The sequence below is a fragment of the Centropristis striata genome, chromosome 9 (genome assembly GCF_030273125.1).
Source record: "Centropristis striata isolate RG_2023a ecotype Rhode Island chromosome 9, C.striata_1.0, whole genome shotgun sequence".
NCBI lineage: Eukaryota > Metazoa > Chordata > Actinopteri > Perciformes > Serranidae > Centropristis > Centropristis striata.
In genome coordinates, this window is record NC_081525.1 from 16,688,353 (window position 1) to 16,707,017 (window position 18,665).

General features: G+C 39.8%; 1 protein-coding gene across 1 annotated transcript in view; it reads left to right on the top strand.

Annotated features, from left to right (window-relative positions):
* Window positions 1-18,665, top strand: part of lpp (LIM domain containing preferred translocation partner in lipoma) — a 203,641-nt gene that overhangs the window by 125,559 nt on the left and 59,417 nt on the right. Inside the window, exon 8 of the mRNA XM_059340573.1 lies at window positions 18,217-18,313. Coding sequence (XP_059196556.1) covers window positions 18,217-18,313 — 97 coding nt within the window. The remainder of the gene's footprint in view (window positions 1-18,216; window positions 18,314-18,665) is intronic.

Genomic DNA, 18,665 nt, shown 5'->3' on the forward strand with positions numbered 1-18,665 from the left:
TATAGCTTTTAATTTGCCCATGTATGCATGTTTTTATACATACTGGTATGTATAAAAACATAGCAATTAATTGATCGTTAATGTTATAGATAATCGAGTTGCTGTGTTTCTTCCAAATGACCATCCCTAATTCCATCCCAGTCCATTCCTAAACAATGTTGTAGGTGGACAATTTAATGCACATGGAATTAAATACCCAACACAAAAACACATTCATTATGCGTTTTAAAAGCATTATATTTAATCTTGGCAAGAGTGCTATGTGACTGGCATGGGCCTGGCCTGAAGCCTTGCAAGCATTGCAAGACGTTGGACCTTTTTATAGAACTGTACATGACTGAGAAGAATTACAAAATACTGTCATCCCTTAGAACAGAGTAGTCTATACCACAGAGAGAGCTATTCTCATCTCAATACATCCAGCCGTCGACAATCTCTGGAAAGTGCAGGGCCCTTGAGTTTTCTTTAATTCAAGGATTTTATGCTGGTTCAAAATACAAACTGGGCCTCCCAGCCTCTGGGAATAGCTCATCAAGGACTGTACTTTACTAAATACAAATTAGCTTCAACATTGCAGAGAGTATCTTAAAAATAAGTCTAATTATATTTGTTCAGAACAAAAGTCTACATTTTGCTTGAAAAGCTCGCTTTGGTCCCAGTATGATGCATTATTAAAAAACAAAAGGTGGCGTTTAATAGATTTGTGAGCATCTCTTTGATTTCAGATAAAAGCAAATCACTAATTTTACAGATATAGCGTGTAAGCTATATATATATTTGTCTTTCTTTCCCAAGGATATACTGTAGCAGGATAATGGGCTCTGTGCCTCCCTTCCCCCCTTGTGCTTTTTCGAATGCTTTGAAACATATCTGGAAACTTAATGCTGGATATGCACACATTCAGCACGATGATGTGCTGTGAAGGACTCTATGGTGTCACATCATGTTTGACCCGACCCTCCCCGAGAACTTTTGTATCCAAACCTTAGCGCTAATCTGACTTTTTGTTTATTTGTGTCCAGTATAGCAGCTCTTTAATGCCAAAATAAACCAGACACTATAAAAGCAAGATTAGACTGAAAGCAAAATCTGTCAACTTTGCCTTTGTGATCATCACTCTGCCTGACCCGATGTCGTGACATGTTCATAACCTCTTACAAATGGTGTTAAATCTACTTAAAAGAAGTGGGCTGTGCCTCTTTTAATCTGTTGTGTAAATAAACCAAAACACAGTCAATGAAAAGAACTATTTACATATTTGTCCATCTTCAGTCCCTCAGAGTTTATGTTGATTTTACGTAATACCCGAGACTTTCTCAGTAGGGGGTCTGTGACTTTGATTGAGGACTTTATTCAGAAGATCATTCCACATAATTGAGGGTATTCATAGAAGGTCATTAGAAGTCCAAGATGAAGTCCTCGGATGAAATTCTGTGATCTAGACTTGTTCCGATTAGCTCGCCTGCTCTGCCCCCCACCTCACCCCTCGTCACCCCTGGCACCCAATCCCCCAACGTGTCCTTAGTCATACGTAAAGTAAAGGTGTAGGAACAGCTTGTCACATCAACAGGCTCCAAGGACGCTTAATTACACAAATCCACGAGTGTTTGATCTCTATTGTGGCCCAAAAAATTACCAGATTTCATGGCTGCCGGTTAACATACCAATTTCCACGAGTCTCTCCGTCTATCCCGAAATTGGAGGAAAGCTAAGCTGGATGATGACTTGTGTTATTGCTGAGCTTGACTGACGTTTGGCAGGGGAGGATTATTTTGAACTGCTCAATCCCTGCAGCCAGTTAAAGCCTGCTCGAAGGTCAATGATGGTTTCAACTGTCAAACATGTTTAGATATCTGACATTTCTCCGCCTGCCAGTCCTGGCCACTTTGCCTTTTGACCTGCACAAGAACATTTGCATATGGTGCCATCAGGATGTGTCCAAATGACCGTTTTAATATATATGACGTGGCATGGCATGAACCCTTGTTTATCTGTCAATATTGGGTTTGGAATAGAATTTTTTTTTTATCTCACAGGCAGCACAGCTGTGAAAATGAATTTACTCATTAATTCTCTGTTTAATTGATAATTACTTATTTATATGCTATCTATTTACTTTTTGCCAAAACATGCAACTTGAATGCTAATCAAACAAAATCAACAACAGCATATCGTTTGTGGCTAAATACATTTCTGACCACTTTCTGACCAATTTATTCAATATGGCATCAAATTACTCGCAGCATAACAGAAAAACAAGGAATAAAGAGGACAAAAATCATAAATATAAAATTATAGCATTAAAAAATAAGTGTTTGTGAGACAAGCCCTACTTCCTGTTGCTTGTAAGTTCTTTATTTTTATAAAAACTCAAACTTTCAACCTATATATAACAAAGGTCTTTAGATTGTTGTGACCAAATGTGAAGTCAATCAGGTTCAAGTACATCAAGTACAGAGCCTAGAAAAGGCTTTAAAAAAAAAAAAAAAAAAAGATACATGTGCCGACCAAATTTTGTACATCTAGGGGAAACTTACTGCAAGGCCTATTCTAAAAGAAAGCACGAAAAGTGTTCACCAGTTGCTGATGCCCATGCAAAGTTTGCTGAGTTTTCGAATACCTTTAGCCCCTCAAAAATGCAATCCTTTAAAAATCTGCATCAAATGATGCCCAGATTACAGGCTTTTCATTTTACATTATTAGATAAGGCACCCAGACTAGACGAGAGACTGTTAATAATGTATATACTGGGACCAGAAGGTGTAATTATAAGGACCTCTTACACCTTAATATCAGCAAAGCAGGACATAATGTAGGACTAAGGTAGTACCAGGCTATATTGAGGCATGTAGTTGTGGATCGTTTACAACAACAATGGAACAATGGATGCCAATTTAACTGTATGTCTGTGGAAGATATACCCAAGAGGTTGTATGTAAATTGCGACTGAAACGGGACCCAACATAGAGCCTTGGGGGACTCCACAACAAAACAAAGGATTTGGGATTAACAGTTATTATTAATGATTTTGTTTTTCTATGTGGGAACTTAACCACTTGTAATACTCAGATGGTCCTTATTCTGCAGTGCCTGAATATTACATTAAAAAGAGCTGTTCTTTCAGTTGCACAAGAGGTACTTATAGTTATGCCTGGAAAGACGATCAGGTGTGAACACTTGCTGTGCTTACATCATGCGTGGTGCCTTCTCCTGAGGTGATTGACCCCGGCTGCCCTACCCTCAAGAACTATGAGCAGCTCTTAAAAAAGCAAGCTGACAGAGTGAAAGGTTACCAGCTCTGCTCCAGATTACCAGAGAGGATTCTTTGCTTGGTGCAGGGTTACCACGTGTAACTACAAAGTGAGAGCCCAGGGCTCCAACAAGATGAAGACATGTTATCTGCAGCCCTGTGATCTTTTCTCTGTGTGTCGATGCACCTTGAAACAAATTGCACTTTGTTCTTCACCAAACAAACAAAATGATTATTCTAAACGTTGTATTGGTAGAGAAATTGATAGACAAATAATCCCATATTTTGAAGTCGGATTTTTGAAAAAAACCCAAAGGAAATTGATTCAGATCAGTGATTGATATAATACATTTCCTCTATCTTTTCCTGATCCGGATACATTTTCATTTCTTCCATCAAATCACTACAGCGAAAGCTCATCACACTTTTATGTGTTTTTTTTCTTCAGTCTTATCTACACAATTTCCCTCTGGCTACATGAAAAATACTTCTTTAGAATTCCTTACAGCTGCTTTCTATTTTTACTAAACCATAAAGTGTTAACACAACATCAGAAAAAGCAGCCTTAAATTCTCACCGTGCCCCTCAACACTTTCTTTATTTGCTATTCAAATGCCACTGTGATTAAAGGACAACATCATGATTTCTATTTCTGTGTAGCAGTTTCTGCCAAATTAATGTTAAGTGGAGCTTTGAGAGAGAGAGAGAGAGAGAGGAGAGAGAGAGAAGAGAGAGAGAGAGAGAGAGAGAGAGAGAGAGAGAGAGAGAGAGAGAGAGAGAGAGAGAGAGAGAGAGAGAGAGAGAGAGAGAGAGAGAGAGCAATTTGGGTGAAAGGTTCAAGTGATGAACCTGAAAATATAATTAGAACATATTCCGTGCAGTTTCTCAGGCTGTGATATTGTCTTAACAGCACAATTAAAAACAAAATGAGTTATGCTTTTGAAAAAGCACACCCACTCATATCTGAGTATGAATGCTCCAATTACACCTGTGAGCTGCACTACCCTTTCGACACTGTCTTTGTTTCTTCTCATAATGTTCAAGTAATCAACATTATACTACATTATACATTGCACTATGGTCACTATTATTAAATCTTATACAGTAAATTTCACATAAAGTGAACTGTGAACTTGTGTGTTTACTGTTCATGTGTTTATTCAACAGGTAGCTTTTGCTGCCTTCAAATGGAACTGGTCATGTCGTATTTCTGACGTAGGAAGTCGAGTGTGTAATATGCTTTCAATTTCAGCGACTTAAAGGTCTATTTTTTTGGGAATTTTATTCGTTAGACAAAGTTTCTGTTTGCATTCTGTATTACCCACCAAAGTACATGTATTTTAATGGGACCCGCCAACATTTTTGACATTTTGAAACCTGTTTTGTTATTATTCATGTGTATTTGCTGGCAGTCTTCATCTTCCCTGGCTTTGCTTGCGCATTGATGTGTTTTTTTTGCACATGTAGAGAAAAAGTGCCCACATGCTCAGGCTAATGCATCATCACATCAGTGGAATGAGGGGCAAGTAAAATAAAGAGGGCACCAGTGGCATGCAATGGGGCACCATAAAGGGCACTTCATCGTTGAGGTCACTTCATTATGTTTTCTCCACTTGAGGGGCACTGTAGAAGGCACTTCATCATGTTTTCTCCACTTGAGGAGCACCATAGAGGGCACTTCATCATGTTTTCTCAAATTGAAATGTATTCTAGAGCTCAACTCATCACAGCCACTGTATAATTTTTTTTTTTACCTAGCATCCAAGAGGACCTAATCATGCAAACATTGCATATTAGAGCTACTAGTGGTAAAAAAAAACAACAACAACTCAACAGGGTACCTTTAAGTTGTGAGAACTCTGTTGCTAAGGGACCAGCAATAAAATAGACATTGCCCTGTTTTGTTTTATAAAATGGTTAATTATGTTGTGGTTTCTGCATTTCAGAAATCCTTATTTTAAAATAGAAAGAAAGGTAACCTCAATTGGCTCCAACTCTTTAATAAACATCAGCATAGTTTGTAAGTGGTGATTCCAAGTGGTGAATAGAATACCACAGCAGAGGGTCATTTGAGTCGACTACTCTTGTAAACACAGTAAATACGACCCCACTTGAAGGCACCATTTTCTATGCACATAAACATTGTAGATATGTTTCTTCACTGAAAGCTGCAACGGGCATCAGATCGGGATGTGCATGACAATTTGTTGTTGATGTTTTTAAACTAGGCTGTGAACTTTGAGAGGTTCAAAAATATCAATAGTGAATTGGGAGAAAATCGGGAGGTTTGGGGCAGAATGTGTAAGACTTTAGAGACAGGAGACTTAAAGGCCAAAATGCTGTTTGTGATGTTTGTAACTCAATGCATACACTGTGTCATTATACATCCATACTAATAATGTAAAGCCTACTCCATTCTAATAATCTCTGCCTAGGGGATCGTGTGTTTGCCTGTGTGTGTGAGTGCGTCATCTGTCTGTATGTCTGAGATATACCAGTACAAACAACACCGCCATTAACGTTCCTTTCCCTCATCAACCATGGCAGGAATAACCACTATTACTGCTTTGTACCTGTTGTGGAAGTCCCAAATACTGTACGTCAGAAAATAATAGCACTATCATGTCCAGATTAATAATATCCAAAGGTGCAATAATCATACAGATTGAATTTGATTGCCTTCCAAAGCAACTGCGTTTAGATGACTGCCAGGAGTGACTTTTCTACTGCACCAGTCTGAATCCAAAATAATCTGATTTTTTGCTGTGACATAAATGCAGTAGATGGATTAAAAGTATGCCAAAATAACTACATTATAATGCAGATGTGTAAAAAGCCTGAATTCAAGCTCTGCCAGGTCTTTCCGCAGCTTTTTGCAGCTTTTTGCGGCTTTTGGGGGCAGCTGTGGCTCAGTTGGTAGATCTTTCGTCCAGTAACCGGAAGGTTGGTGGTTAGATTCCTGACCATGGCAGCAACATGTCGAAGTATCCTTGAGCAAGATACTGAACCCCAAATTGCTCCCGATGTTGCGTTCATCGGTGTGTGAATGTATTCCCGATGGTCACCAGTATGAATGTGTGTGTGAATGGATGAATGAGCGTATTGTAAAGCTCTTTAGATTAAAGCGCTATATTTTTGTCAGAGGACAAGTAAACAACTTTTAAAATGCTTGTTTTCTGAGCTGAGTTCAGGACCAGCAGGGTTATTCCGATTGCCGCTAATACAGCAGTATGTACCTAATATTAACTGAATTCGCCTTGATTTAATAGCAATAGATTAATTAAACGTATGTCGACATAACTGCAGCATGAATACATGCATTATCAGAAATATTTGTATAAAATAAGTTTGTAGGGAAAAAAACAACAGAATCCACGCCGAGGAGCAGGAAAGTTTTAAAATCTTTGTTTTCTGAATGGGATTTAAATTGATCAGAGCTATGCTGTGCAGGAAAATCTGCACACTTGGCAAAGATCTAGAGTGCACTTTTCTAATTAGAAAAAGGAAACAAAGTGGAAAGAAAGTAAAGAAAGAAAAATAAAATAAAATACACCTTGTCACAAACTTCATCCTTGTACCATGCAGCACACATTCCTGTGTGCTGTGCCCATAATGTTACCACCAGAAGTCTTTACGACTGTAATGCTGGTCAGGCTGTGTGACAGGGATCAGTGGGATGCCTCAAGCATGCTGCACGTACAAGCTACTGTATATAATTACCGCTGTGCCTACAAGCATGTTGTTGGATGACATGGTGATCGGTGGTGGTCCACACAGGCTCTGGTTACTAAATGTTTCATAAACTAAAGGTCAACCCACTTGACCTGATCCTTGAGGTCAGTGATGGAAGGAGGATCTCCTTATGTTTCACTGCCAACACATCAGAAAGCTTCCTTTCAGTAGCTACTTCTGGTTTAAAGCAGCGCTGTAACAAATCTCCAACGCAAATATAGCCACCAGCGACAACAAAAACAAATTAGGCCCATTAAGAGTAACAGGGACGTATTGATAAATATGGGAGAGTATTGCGTTCAACTGATTAATGAATACAGTTATGGACATTTTATGGGATATGGATCCGGCAAATATGGAAATAATTGATTAAAAATGAAGTTGTTATTGTCATTATTTTTATAGTCAGAGTGAATATTGGTCACTAGCAATTTTAAAAATGACACTAGGTTATGGGAGTTATGATCTTATTTAAATGTGATTAATAGAAAGCTTTTCATTGTAAAGCCATTTTGAGGGCTGCTAAATTAATAAAGGATTACTAATTGAGGTTTTTAATAATTCACTAACATTAATGACAAACTCGTAGAGTAGACAGACTTACGGAAATAGCCATATTTAGTGTAACATTTATGAATCCCAACAGCTAGAGAATATTTTTGCACCTTGCTAAGCAGCCTAGCTCGCTACCACTAGCCGATAACCTCGTCCAAATGCGGTCACTTCTGGCTCCAGAAACCAAGATGGCGACAGTCAAAATGCCAAACTTGAGGCTTCAAAACCGTAATCCACAATCCAATGGGTGGCATCACAGTGGCTACGTCCAGTCATATACGTGTTAATGATGCTAGCATACTGGTACGACTGCTAATGTTATTAGTTAACAGCTGTTTCTCCTGCTAAGCGAAAGAAATTTATTTTTAAATAAATGCATTTTTGTGTTTTTTTTAATATGAGTCTACTTTTAGTGAGCAATGATTCCTCTTAAAAGTGCACTACACACACAAATGTTCTCCTTAATGTACCAGTTTCAACTTGTTCAAATGCTTATTGAGGAGTTTATGACCTTCTTAGTGCTAATGTGAGGTTATACGTCTCTGGAGTGGCAGAGATAGAAAGAGATATCATTAAAAGCATTGACTGATTTACAGATTTTGCACTTCAGCTGGACTGAAAGCACACACACGCTAAAAATCCCAGTTTCTTACAGGTGTTTTCCCCAGGGAGATAACAGCAGAAGCTGTAATATACCAGGATCTTGATTCACGCATTCTAGTGTATAGTTACAAAATATGTTACGTATACCGATGCTATTCTACTGGTTTCCACTGAACATTCAAAATAAGTTTACATATGTCATTCTAAACTTACATTAAATAATCCTCATATTTGTACATTAACATTTTGATTTCACTCAGAAATAACTGGCTGTGTTGCTATTTTTTAATTATTTGTGTGTGTTTGTTGATTGGTCGGTTCATTCGGTGAGCGGTAACCCTCAGTAGATCAGAAGTGTTTGTCACATAACCTCTCATAAATAATAGGCCCTGCCACCCTCTTCTCCTCCGGCCTCCTCTGAGACGAACAGCATGGCTGGTAAATAACTGACCGGATCGATACCTGTCATTGCAGTTCAGTGAGCCCCAGCAATCTAAAAATGTCTGAGCAGTTTGTTTATTTTCTTGTTTTCTCCTTACTGGCCTGTAGTGAAGAGATGCAGACGTATCCTGCAGTACTGAGATTATTCTGCAGCTGAATGTGGTTAGTATGATACTGTGGCATGCTGGGTGACAGTTGGATGACCCCCATGCATTCACTCCTAGTCATGTGACAGCAACAAATACATTAATGTAGGAGCTGCGTTGTGATAATGTTGCTTAGACATTTAAATGTGCTGATTTTGACGTATTTTGACCTATATTTGTTCAAATAATTAATTTAATTTGGTTAATAATAAAAGCACTGGTGCACTGAGTGACACATAATGCACTGATCCAAGCATTTAGTACAATCTACATGAAGGTATATATGGTTTCCTTGGTCCAAGCAGCTCAAACCACCTGCACAAACAGTGGCCCCTGCTGGCTCCTTCTGGACATGTTCTCCTGTCAGTTTCAACACCTCTCTGTGTCCCACTTGTCCTGCACATAAACAAGTTTTCTCAGTTTCTTGGCTGTTGTTAAAAAAAAACTAAATTCCTCTCTGCCCTCTTAACATCCTCCTCTGTCCACAAAAAGACTTCTTATCCGCCCCTGGCTCAGAGTCTGTGAGACGTGTGCACTTTCTAAACATTTCTTCTCATCAAGGAAGCATCCCTCAGCGGATCAGGTTTTGTGTTTTGTTGGCTCTGGCGTTTTCCGTGGTAGCATTCGGTCGACAGTTATCCTTCAGGGTGTCATTCAGTGAAACCATATAGCTGTTTAGGTGGAAAGAAGAAGGATATATTTTGGTTTGTTAGGAGGCAAAATTACACAGGAGCTCGACAACACTGTGTTACAAAAGGGAAGTGCAGGTTGCCAATACATCGATTTGAAGACATAACCTGTATGAATCTTCATTATGTCCACCACATGTGTTTAAATATAGAGCCGAGCAACCACATGAGGAAACGGTGGGGAAACCTGCATCCTGTGTAATATGCCGTTTGCTGCATTCATGGGATTGTAATGGTACACAAAGAGACGCCAAATAAGTTTTATCTCCATCCCAACGATTTGTGCAGTCATTTGTTGTTGTTGTTTTTTTTTTTTTTAGATTGCTTGTGGCTCCCCTCTCCACACTCTCAGATTTTCAAATATCTGTTTGCAGGGGGATGTGTCAGTTCCGAACAGATGACCTAGTTTTTACACACGCACAATCTTACAAACATTGAAAGGCCCCTCTACATACATTACATTCCTGCGAACACTCTGAAATTCATCCCTTTATATGAATTCAGTTTACAGCCAAACATTTGAATGGCTGTGGAAAATGTCAATTATGGAATTGGTTAATTTTTAATTATCGTTGGCTGCTCTGTACACAGCTGCTCTACAGTTGACTGTTATTTTTTTCTCAGCATTTAATTGGAGCTGAAACAGCATGACCTATTTTGTTTGGAGAGAATGTATACTTTATCTGTGCCTCCTCAGAAGGTGGCCTTGAGCTTAATTCGCAGCACTGTGATGGTTCTTCTTAAAGTGTAATGCATTACAGATTACTCATAACCTGTTTAACATCACAGGCAGCAAATTCATCAGCTGGATTACATAAGGCCGCTAACATGTGATTCCTTTTGCAGGCTTAACAAATTATTGAATTAAACATGCAGCTGCCAGAAAAATGACCAAGCACTTTCCCTCAAATATTATTTTTGTCCAGACAAACCAAATGCAACACTCATGCCAAAATAGTTAAGATGCTGTCTAAAATGTAACTAAAACAGAGTGTGATCATTTGCAAATGCTTTTTTGACACATATTCGGGTGAAAACTGTCCAAAGATATTTATATTTAATGTTCAAACTGAAAAATAGTTTTAAAAATGTTACAAAAAACACATTCTAGTGGTAAAAATACACTCATTTTGAAATTGATGCCTGTAACATGTTCCAAACCATTAGAACAGGGGGGTGTATTTACCACTGTGTAACATTACCTTCTTTTTTTTTAATCAACACTTGTTTTGAAAGTTTTGAAAATTAAATTCTTTCCCATTCCTGCTTAATATACAACTTCAGTTGCTCAACAGTCCGGGATCTTCTTGTTGTATTATGTGCTTCATAATGTGGCACAGGGCTACATGGCGGTGTAATGGTTTGCACTTTTGCCTCACAGCAAGAGGGTCACAGGTTTAAATCTGGCTTGCGATTCTTCTGTGTGGAGTTTGCATGTTCTCCCCGTGTCAGCGTGGGTTTTCTATGGGTCCTCCGGCTTCCTCCCACAGTCCAAAGACATGCAGCTTAGATTTAATTGGTGACTCTAAATTGCCCGTAGGAGTGAATGAGAGTGTGATTGTCTGTCTCTATGTGTCTGACCTGTCCAGGGTATACCCCGCCTCTCGCCCAATGTCAGCTGGGATAGGCTCCACCCCCCTGCGATCCGTGTTCTGATAAGCGTTTAAGATAATGGATGGATAATGCATGACACCTTTTCAATGGGAGACAGGTCTGGACTGTAGGTGGGCCAGTCAAGTATCTGCACTGTTTTCCTGCTGTTGTAACACATGCAGAATGTGTCTTGGCATTGTCTTACTGAAATAACAGAGATGTCCCTCGAAAAGATCTTGATGGCAGAATACGTTGCTCCAAAACCTGTATATACCTTTCATCGTTAATGGTGCTTTCACAGATGTACAAGTTACCCATAATGCCATGGGCTCTCTCACATCCCCATACCATCCCAGATGCTGCCTGTTGAAGTTGCCCCTGGTAAAAATCTGGATGATCTTTTTCCTCTTTAGCCCAGATGACAAAACTTCCATTATTTCCAAATACTGTTTGAAATGTGGACTCGTCAGACCACTTTGCATTTTTCCACTTTGCATCAGTCTATCTCAGATGAGTTCGGCTGAGAGAAGTCGGCGTTTTCTTGGCTTGTCCTTCATACAATCATGATGGTTTTTAATGCAGTGCCACCTGAGGGATCAAAGGTCCCGGGTATCCAGTGTTGGTTTACAGCCTTGCCCCAAGAACCAAAGATTTCATCTTCATTCAAGTTATGGATTGTAGATGGTGAAGTCCTTAAATTTCTTGCAATTGTGCATTGAGAAACATTGTTTTTGAATTGTTGGATTAATTGCCCCCTCAGTGAACCTCACCCCATACTTCCATGTGACCAGCCGAAGCCTTTGGAAGATGCCCCTTTTCTACCCAACCATGAAACTAAAAAATCAGTTTGAACATCAAATACGTCAAAAAAGATCAGCAAATTATTGCCCTCTGTTTTATTTACATTAGACAGCATCCCAACTTTTCCTGAATCGTGATTGTACCTGCGGCATCTTTACACTGTTGCATCACCTTTGCAATCAAAACAAATCTGTCCTTTTGTATTATCATGAATATAACTCTAATTTCTGTCTGGTCAGTGTTGAAAGACTGAATCACAGTAATGAGGTGCTCGCCAAGGTTTCTATTGAAGTGCGCTGCTGTGTCACACTGACACAAACAATCTCAGGCTTTCAAAGCCAGTTGAGAAAATGTGTCTCTGCAGCGTGGAATCAAATAAAGCCATCCACTATAAATTGATGGCTCTTAATACGCATACATGTTTAAAAAAAGAAAAAGGGAAAAAAAATCTTTAAATGTTTAAATGTATGAACCCATATGTTTGATTCCAGACACACGACATAAACACCCACCAGCACACACGCAAACACACACTAACTCACAGGAAGGATAGTGTGACTGATCCAGCAATCCTTTCATTGTTTCGGTAAAACAGAGTCGCCTAAGCTGCTATAATCACTCGTTTAGTGTTGCGGCAACAAATGCTTTTTTTAGATATTCCAATCCAATATAAAATTTCAATCCCTCATGAACCCTAACTAATGCAACGGTCCATTCGCTGTTGTTGTTGTTGTTATTATTACTATTATTTTAATAAGCTCTAATTTCCCTTTCACTGTGTCCATTTCAAATAATACCATTGTGATGTGAAGAGACAGAATCCAGAATGTCAGATTGAGAGCTGACTAAAGCTGCTCTTCTAAAAGCCTGAGTTAAAGCTGCAGCTCCATTGACACTAAGGAGCATGTTCTATTGTAAAGTCCATCATCATTTAATCTGTGGATAAATATGTCTGTGAGTGATTATGCCTTTCTTTAGTTTGCGCTGATGGTGCAGGAAATGTTCAGCCATTGTAAAAGGTAAGACAATTGCTTTTGGTTTAAGGTGCAATATCAGAGGAAGTAAAAGAGAGGCAGCTGATAGATGAGCGCAGGTTTAGAGACACAGATTAGTGTTGTTTAGCAGCTGTGTTTCATTGGCCTCTCTCTACAGCGTTTCCCCTTCTGGTTATCACTTTCAGCTCAGTGGGTAGTGCTGTTTATGCAGTGGTTCTCAATCTCATTGTCTTCGCACATTGCTTTTGAACTGTGGGGGGAAAAAACAGTGCTGGCCTAAATATGAGCACATAGCTCATGATTCCTCAAAAGTTCAACGGAAATTTGAATTCTCCTCACTTTTATTTAAGGAAATACACGATACTGCAGCTATTGTGCATTATTTTCCATTTCTCGGAAGAATATAAAACAGTTTTGGACATATAAGTATAGATGCTGTTGACCGACGTTTGGGGCTTGAGTTGCAATGAGACACACATCAACCGCCATTTGGTGATATTGACCGGAACATGTCGTATTGTATCATAACTATACCAAGTATAGAATCAATCAAATGAATGACTGACATGAAAGTCAAAGGACAAACAGACAGACTCTTCATCTTTATTTTTGGTTTCACATGGGACATAAAGCAGGCCCGCCAGGATTCTGAGATTTTGCGATCGCAGAGTTTTCTGCGGGATCCTGAACCCACTGCAGAAATGTTAAACCCCCACTTAAAACAGAAAGACCGCAGAATTACAAGGTTTTGAAGTAACAAATTGTTTGCTTCCGACACTGACAGCAGTGAAGATCATCTTATTATTAAATAAATCTCACTGGACTGCTGTTAACCTAAACCTGTGTGCGAATAATCCTCCTACAATCATAACTGTAGAAGGTATGGCTGATGTGGACACAGACACACACACAGGTGATTTCAATACCACATTACACTCGTGGTTGTAAATGTACATACTGCATTCTGTAGTTACTTTGTTACATTACCAGCCAAAAAAGGAAAGAATCTAGTTTCAAAAGCCACCATGGAATTTAAAAAAGTCCACTGTGGAATTTGAGATTTTGTACCATGAAATATTGGGGGGCCTGATAAATAGCATTCTCCTAGGTCACAATCCTGTATTTATTCGATCCAGACTTCCTCCGTGGACTTTGTCGCTCTTTATACTCCATCGTCTGACTTCTTAATTTCCTTTTTAGACTTTAAGTTAGGTGTGTACCTTTCATGCATGTTGCAATGAGCAGAGTGGACCTGTTCCTCGCTCTGCCATGGTTTATCCTACAGTTCTGAACCATAGCAGGTGATGGTATGAAAGGAATTCGGTTCACTTGCACTCCTTTGTTCCACCTCCACTAACAGAGGTGTAAATCAGATGCCCTGGGAACAGTTGTCTCTCCCATTCACTCTCTATCACTGCAGTAGAGGCAGGAAAGACAGAGCCTGAGGTTTGGTTCTTAGTGGGACATGTTGCTGTCAGGGCATCAGGTGAGAGCACGTACTGAGCCCACCACCCCTCCGCTATCCACTCCTCACCTAATCAGTTCTGACACAATGCCAATTCCACAGTGGGTGGTGAACACAGCTTTATTCATAGATGTGGCAGTGGGGCAGCTTCCAGTCTCTGCTTTGTGTGCTCACCTTCCACTGCCATGCTGTATGAGGTGGCATGCAACAGATATTATTATTGTTTTAGATTTTAAGTGGTCTGGCATTTAACAAGGGTTTGTCAAGTGGATGGCATTTGATGGTCCATCAGGAAGTATTACAACTAATAGGCTTTCTGCCATTAAAAAGCAGATGGCAGATGACCTGAAACTATAAGCCTCGACATACTGGAAAAACAGTGAAAAAATAGGTGCAGCTGTTAACCCAGTCGCCACTGAATTTAAGCACTAACTTCAATGAAACCGCGTCTGAGTGTCCTGAGGGCGCAGGCAAACAATTTACTGAACTGAGCCAGACGTAACTGAAAAATCATGTCTGCTGCACGTATAGCTGCTGTATGGTTTCTATTGTTGCCTCTGAAAAGCTGAACAGGAACTGCGAAGCAATCATAAAGCATGCAGGGAAGCAATTTCTTTCTCTTATTCAAGTGAAAAATTATTCCGTGCTGTCACAAAAGACTCCCTAACAAGGTGCTTTAAACTCTCTGGCAGTGCATTGCTGCAGGGTGTCAAAGAGTGGATAAGCTATAAATGAAGCTTAAACTCAAAAGTCTGTTTCTGGTAATAGCAGCATTTCGTTCCCTCTCCAATGTGCTTTTGATGTGGAGCTAAGATTAACAGTGTTAAATCGTCCTCTTCACTGTCTCAAAGTAACAACACAGGCATAATGAGCAGATTGTTGACAACAAGAGCACTTCTTTGAGGTGTACGAATATTGTACAGACTTGTTATCTATTCTTTTGTGCAGGTAGTTGTATTAGAATTCAACCCCCTCCGTTGACCATTGTGTGTTAATAAAAAACGGCCATGTAATTTGAGGCGACAATAGAGGAATATCCAACCACTGAGGAATGTTCCTTTCATCCCTTCCTAATCCTCCATGATGAGATCCTGGCTGTTTATGGTTGAGTGGCTGAGGAGGCGCAAGGTGCCAAGGAATCTGAGAGCTCGGGCCCAGCTGCTCTCTAGGGAGCGCTCCAGCATGGCAGAAAGATTTGCACGTCGAACGTGTCGATCCCTCAGAGTTAATGAGGCCTACTGTTTGGGCTTCCATTATCAGCCTGCTGCATCCTGAGCCGGGCCGAGTGAAAAGGCATGCATCATAAAGTCCCAGACGCTCCTTGATACATAGTGGACAGTAATCAGAGCTCAGCATTTTTTACTGTCTCTGGAAATAAACTGCATGTTATCACATCAAACCTACTGTACATTTGCATTGTCACCTTTAAAGGGGACACACTTTCTTCATTTTAAGTTTAAACTTTTGGGTTTCTACTAGAACATGTTTACATGCTTGAATGTTCAAAAGACACTTTTTTTTCATAACGTCTGTCTGAATATAGCTGTATTCTAGAAGTGGGCGATATATATTGTCTACGATAATATCGTTAAGATTGTTTTGATGATGTGCGATTTTATTGAGTATTTATAAAATCTCAAAAAGAAAACAAACGAAAGGCGCATAGACGGTAGAGGACAGGTGCATGTAAGTCACTTTGTTAACAATATTTTAAAAATGATAATGTGCCATTTCTTTGCTCATGCTTGTATGCTCCACAATTTACCTCAGGAGAGAGAACCTGAAAGTTTACCCAGTTAATGTTTCTTCATTGAAGTTTAACTGGGAGTCTCTTAAATTCTTAAGTTTAAAGAAAATAAACAAGAGCTGTTGTTCTGAAACATTGTGTCCATCCATAGATGTCCTCTGTCTCCAATGCTCCGTCAGTGTTTCTGGGACAGAGATGGTTCAGAAATGAGATGACTCACTATCAAATAATTTCCTGTATCCATATCACATGGTAGTCGCCACTGCCACATACCTTCAAGATTTCGGCAGGTCCTCTGTCTTTTCATTCCAATGGGAGAAGTGTAAGTGAGAACACAATATGACCACTTTTGCCCCAGAGTCACCAAAGTAAATATTGGACCCATTCCTCACAAGCCACATATCATCCGAACATCATGACACTGAAATTGGCATTTTTCAGATGGACAATCGGGAGAAAATTAACTTTGTCAGAGACTGTGTTAAAAAATAAAAGTAATTTCCATAATGCTAAATGTTGCTCCTGGCTGCATAAATTACTAATTTTAGCAAAAATAATATTAAGTTATTATGCTTGACATTAACAACACTACAGTGTTAACCATTTCATACTATCAAAACAACTTGTAATGTCTCATCATATGTAATAGAGGATCTTTGTCTGTGTCTCTGCACCATCATTGCAGCCGGGCAATGACAGTAATGGCACTGTAGCAGTACTTTCAACCTTTATATAGTATAGTTGTGACACCACAACTGTACAGAAGACCTAAAAGTTTGTTTGAAGGCAATTTTTCTGAACCCTCACAGTATTTATACAGCACGTAGACCTCCTCTATATTCAAAATAGGCATACAAATTTAAGTATTTACAATATGGAACGTTTAATGTGTTGAAATTACATCAACTTTATTCATACTCTTGAAAACTTGACTGACACATACAATGAGTCAAATTACTGAAATTATGCACACACAAATGTAGCCATCAATAACACCAGAAGAGTTGTTTGACACGATGTGTAATTACTCTTTCATTCTGAATACAAAAACATTCTTTCACTCAATCTCCTATTGACAAATCTGATTCCTTTATGTGACACAGTAAACCACAGGATAAATTAGTACAAAACCAGACCGGTCACTAACATCCACCAAGCTCCCAGATGTCACAATTAGGAACACCTCAAAGGTCAGCTCAGATCTGGGCCCGTGTTACAATATTGAAAATCAAATCTACTGTAAAGATCCAGCCGCCCCCGGATCTAAGGAAGGTCATCGGAGTGTCACTGATTTCTGAAAAAGCTCAGCCGCGCACCACGAAAAAGAGTCAAGTTCAGGCCTCCAGGGTGTCTGCAAAGGACACACACCTGTGACGGGATTGCGCCGTGAGCCGGGGCTGGGGGATGGAGATGGAGGGGTGGGGGCTGGATTCTACGGCTCTTTCGGATGATTGGCAGAAAATGTCAGGCACAAGACGTCAGCCCCATACAGACACACAGCAGGCAGATGTCAAAGACTGCATGATAAGAGGGAGGGCACGCTCACAAGGAAAAGGAAGGAAGTGGCATCTTCAGAGAGTTATGTCATCCTTCTGAAATCTCTTACAGATTAGGCCTCAACATGGCTCACACCTGAGGTCTTTTGTGCTCAGAGTACACTAAATAACTATCTCCTGACCTATCACCCAATTGTACAAGACTTAAAAAGCAGCTTCCTTCTAATGTTTGCCTCCTCTTTTCCTTCTCTTATCATTATTTTCCAAAATACAAGGATTAGTCAGGGTCACATTTTTTTCCACATGCTTGTATTGCACAGAAGGATATGCGAAACCTTCTGGGCTGCACACCACTGGGGCCTGAGCCAGGGTCAGATATCTCAGAGGGGGAAGGCAGACTGAAGACCATCCACTGCATTTTAATTACACTGAATGTGTTTTGTTTGACCTTGAGCGAGTGCTTCATCCTGATTTATTGAAGTCAGGTTTTTTTGTGAATCTTTAACTTGAACCTGAACGTATTTTGTCAAGCAATATATCCTTGCACTTTTTCTTTGCATTTTAAGCAGCATTTGTATGGGATAGACCGCAGGTGACATTCATCAGCGAGGCGGAAATAAATGCAAGAAACTGCTGAAATGTTCTTCATTACCTCACTCGGCTTTGTGAATCACAACTATGTTCTTTTTCTCCTGGTTCTCAGGGCAGTGCTCCCATGGCCCACCCTGAGGACGAGCTGGAGCGCCTGACCAAGAAGATGCTGTTTGACATGGACAACCCACCATCTGAGGAATATTTTGGTAAGAAAGATAGCTCAGCTCACACACACATGATAAGCATTAGCATTTTTTTACATGCCACTGTAGGAAAAGCTGCAGGAGGTGGAAATAATGAAATTACAGATAGCTGAATTCTATTTGGTTTCTTTGGTTTAAGAATCCTGGTATTGTGTCACACTTACCCGTTTTCGACCAACGTTAACCTGGTTCCTTTGCTGGGCTAGTGCTGGAGCTGGTTAACAGCTGGTTGCAAACCGTCTCTGAACCTGTTTGCATTTCCACAGGATCAAGAGCCGCGTCATTACATCACTGTTACATCCAGCCTGTTCTCTTGTCAAAAACGTCAATATAGCTTGATTGTGTAGGCAGCGAA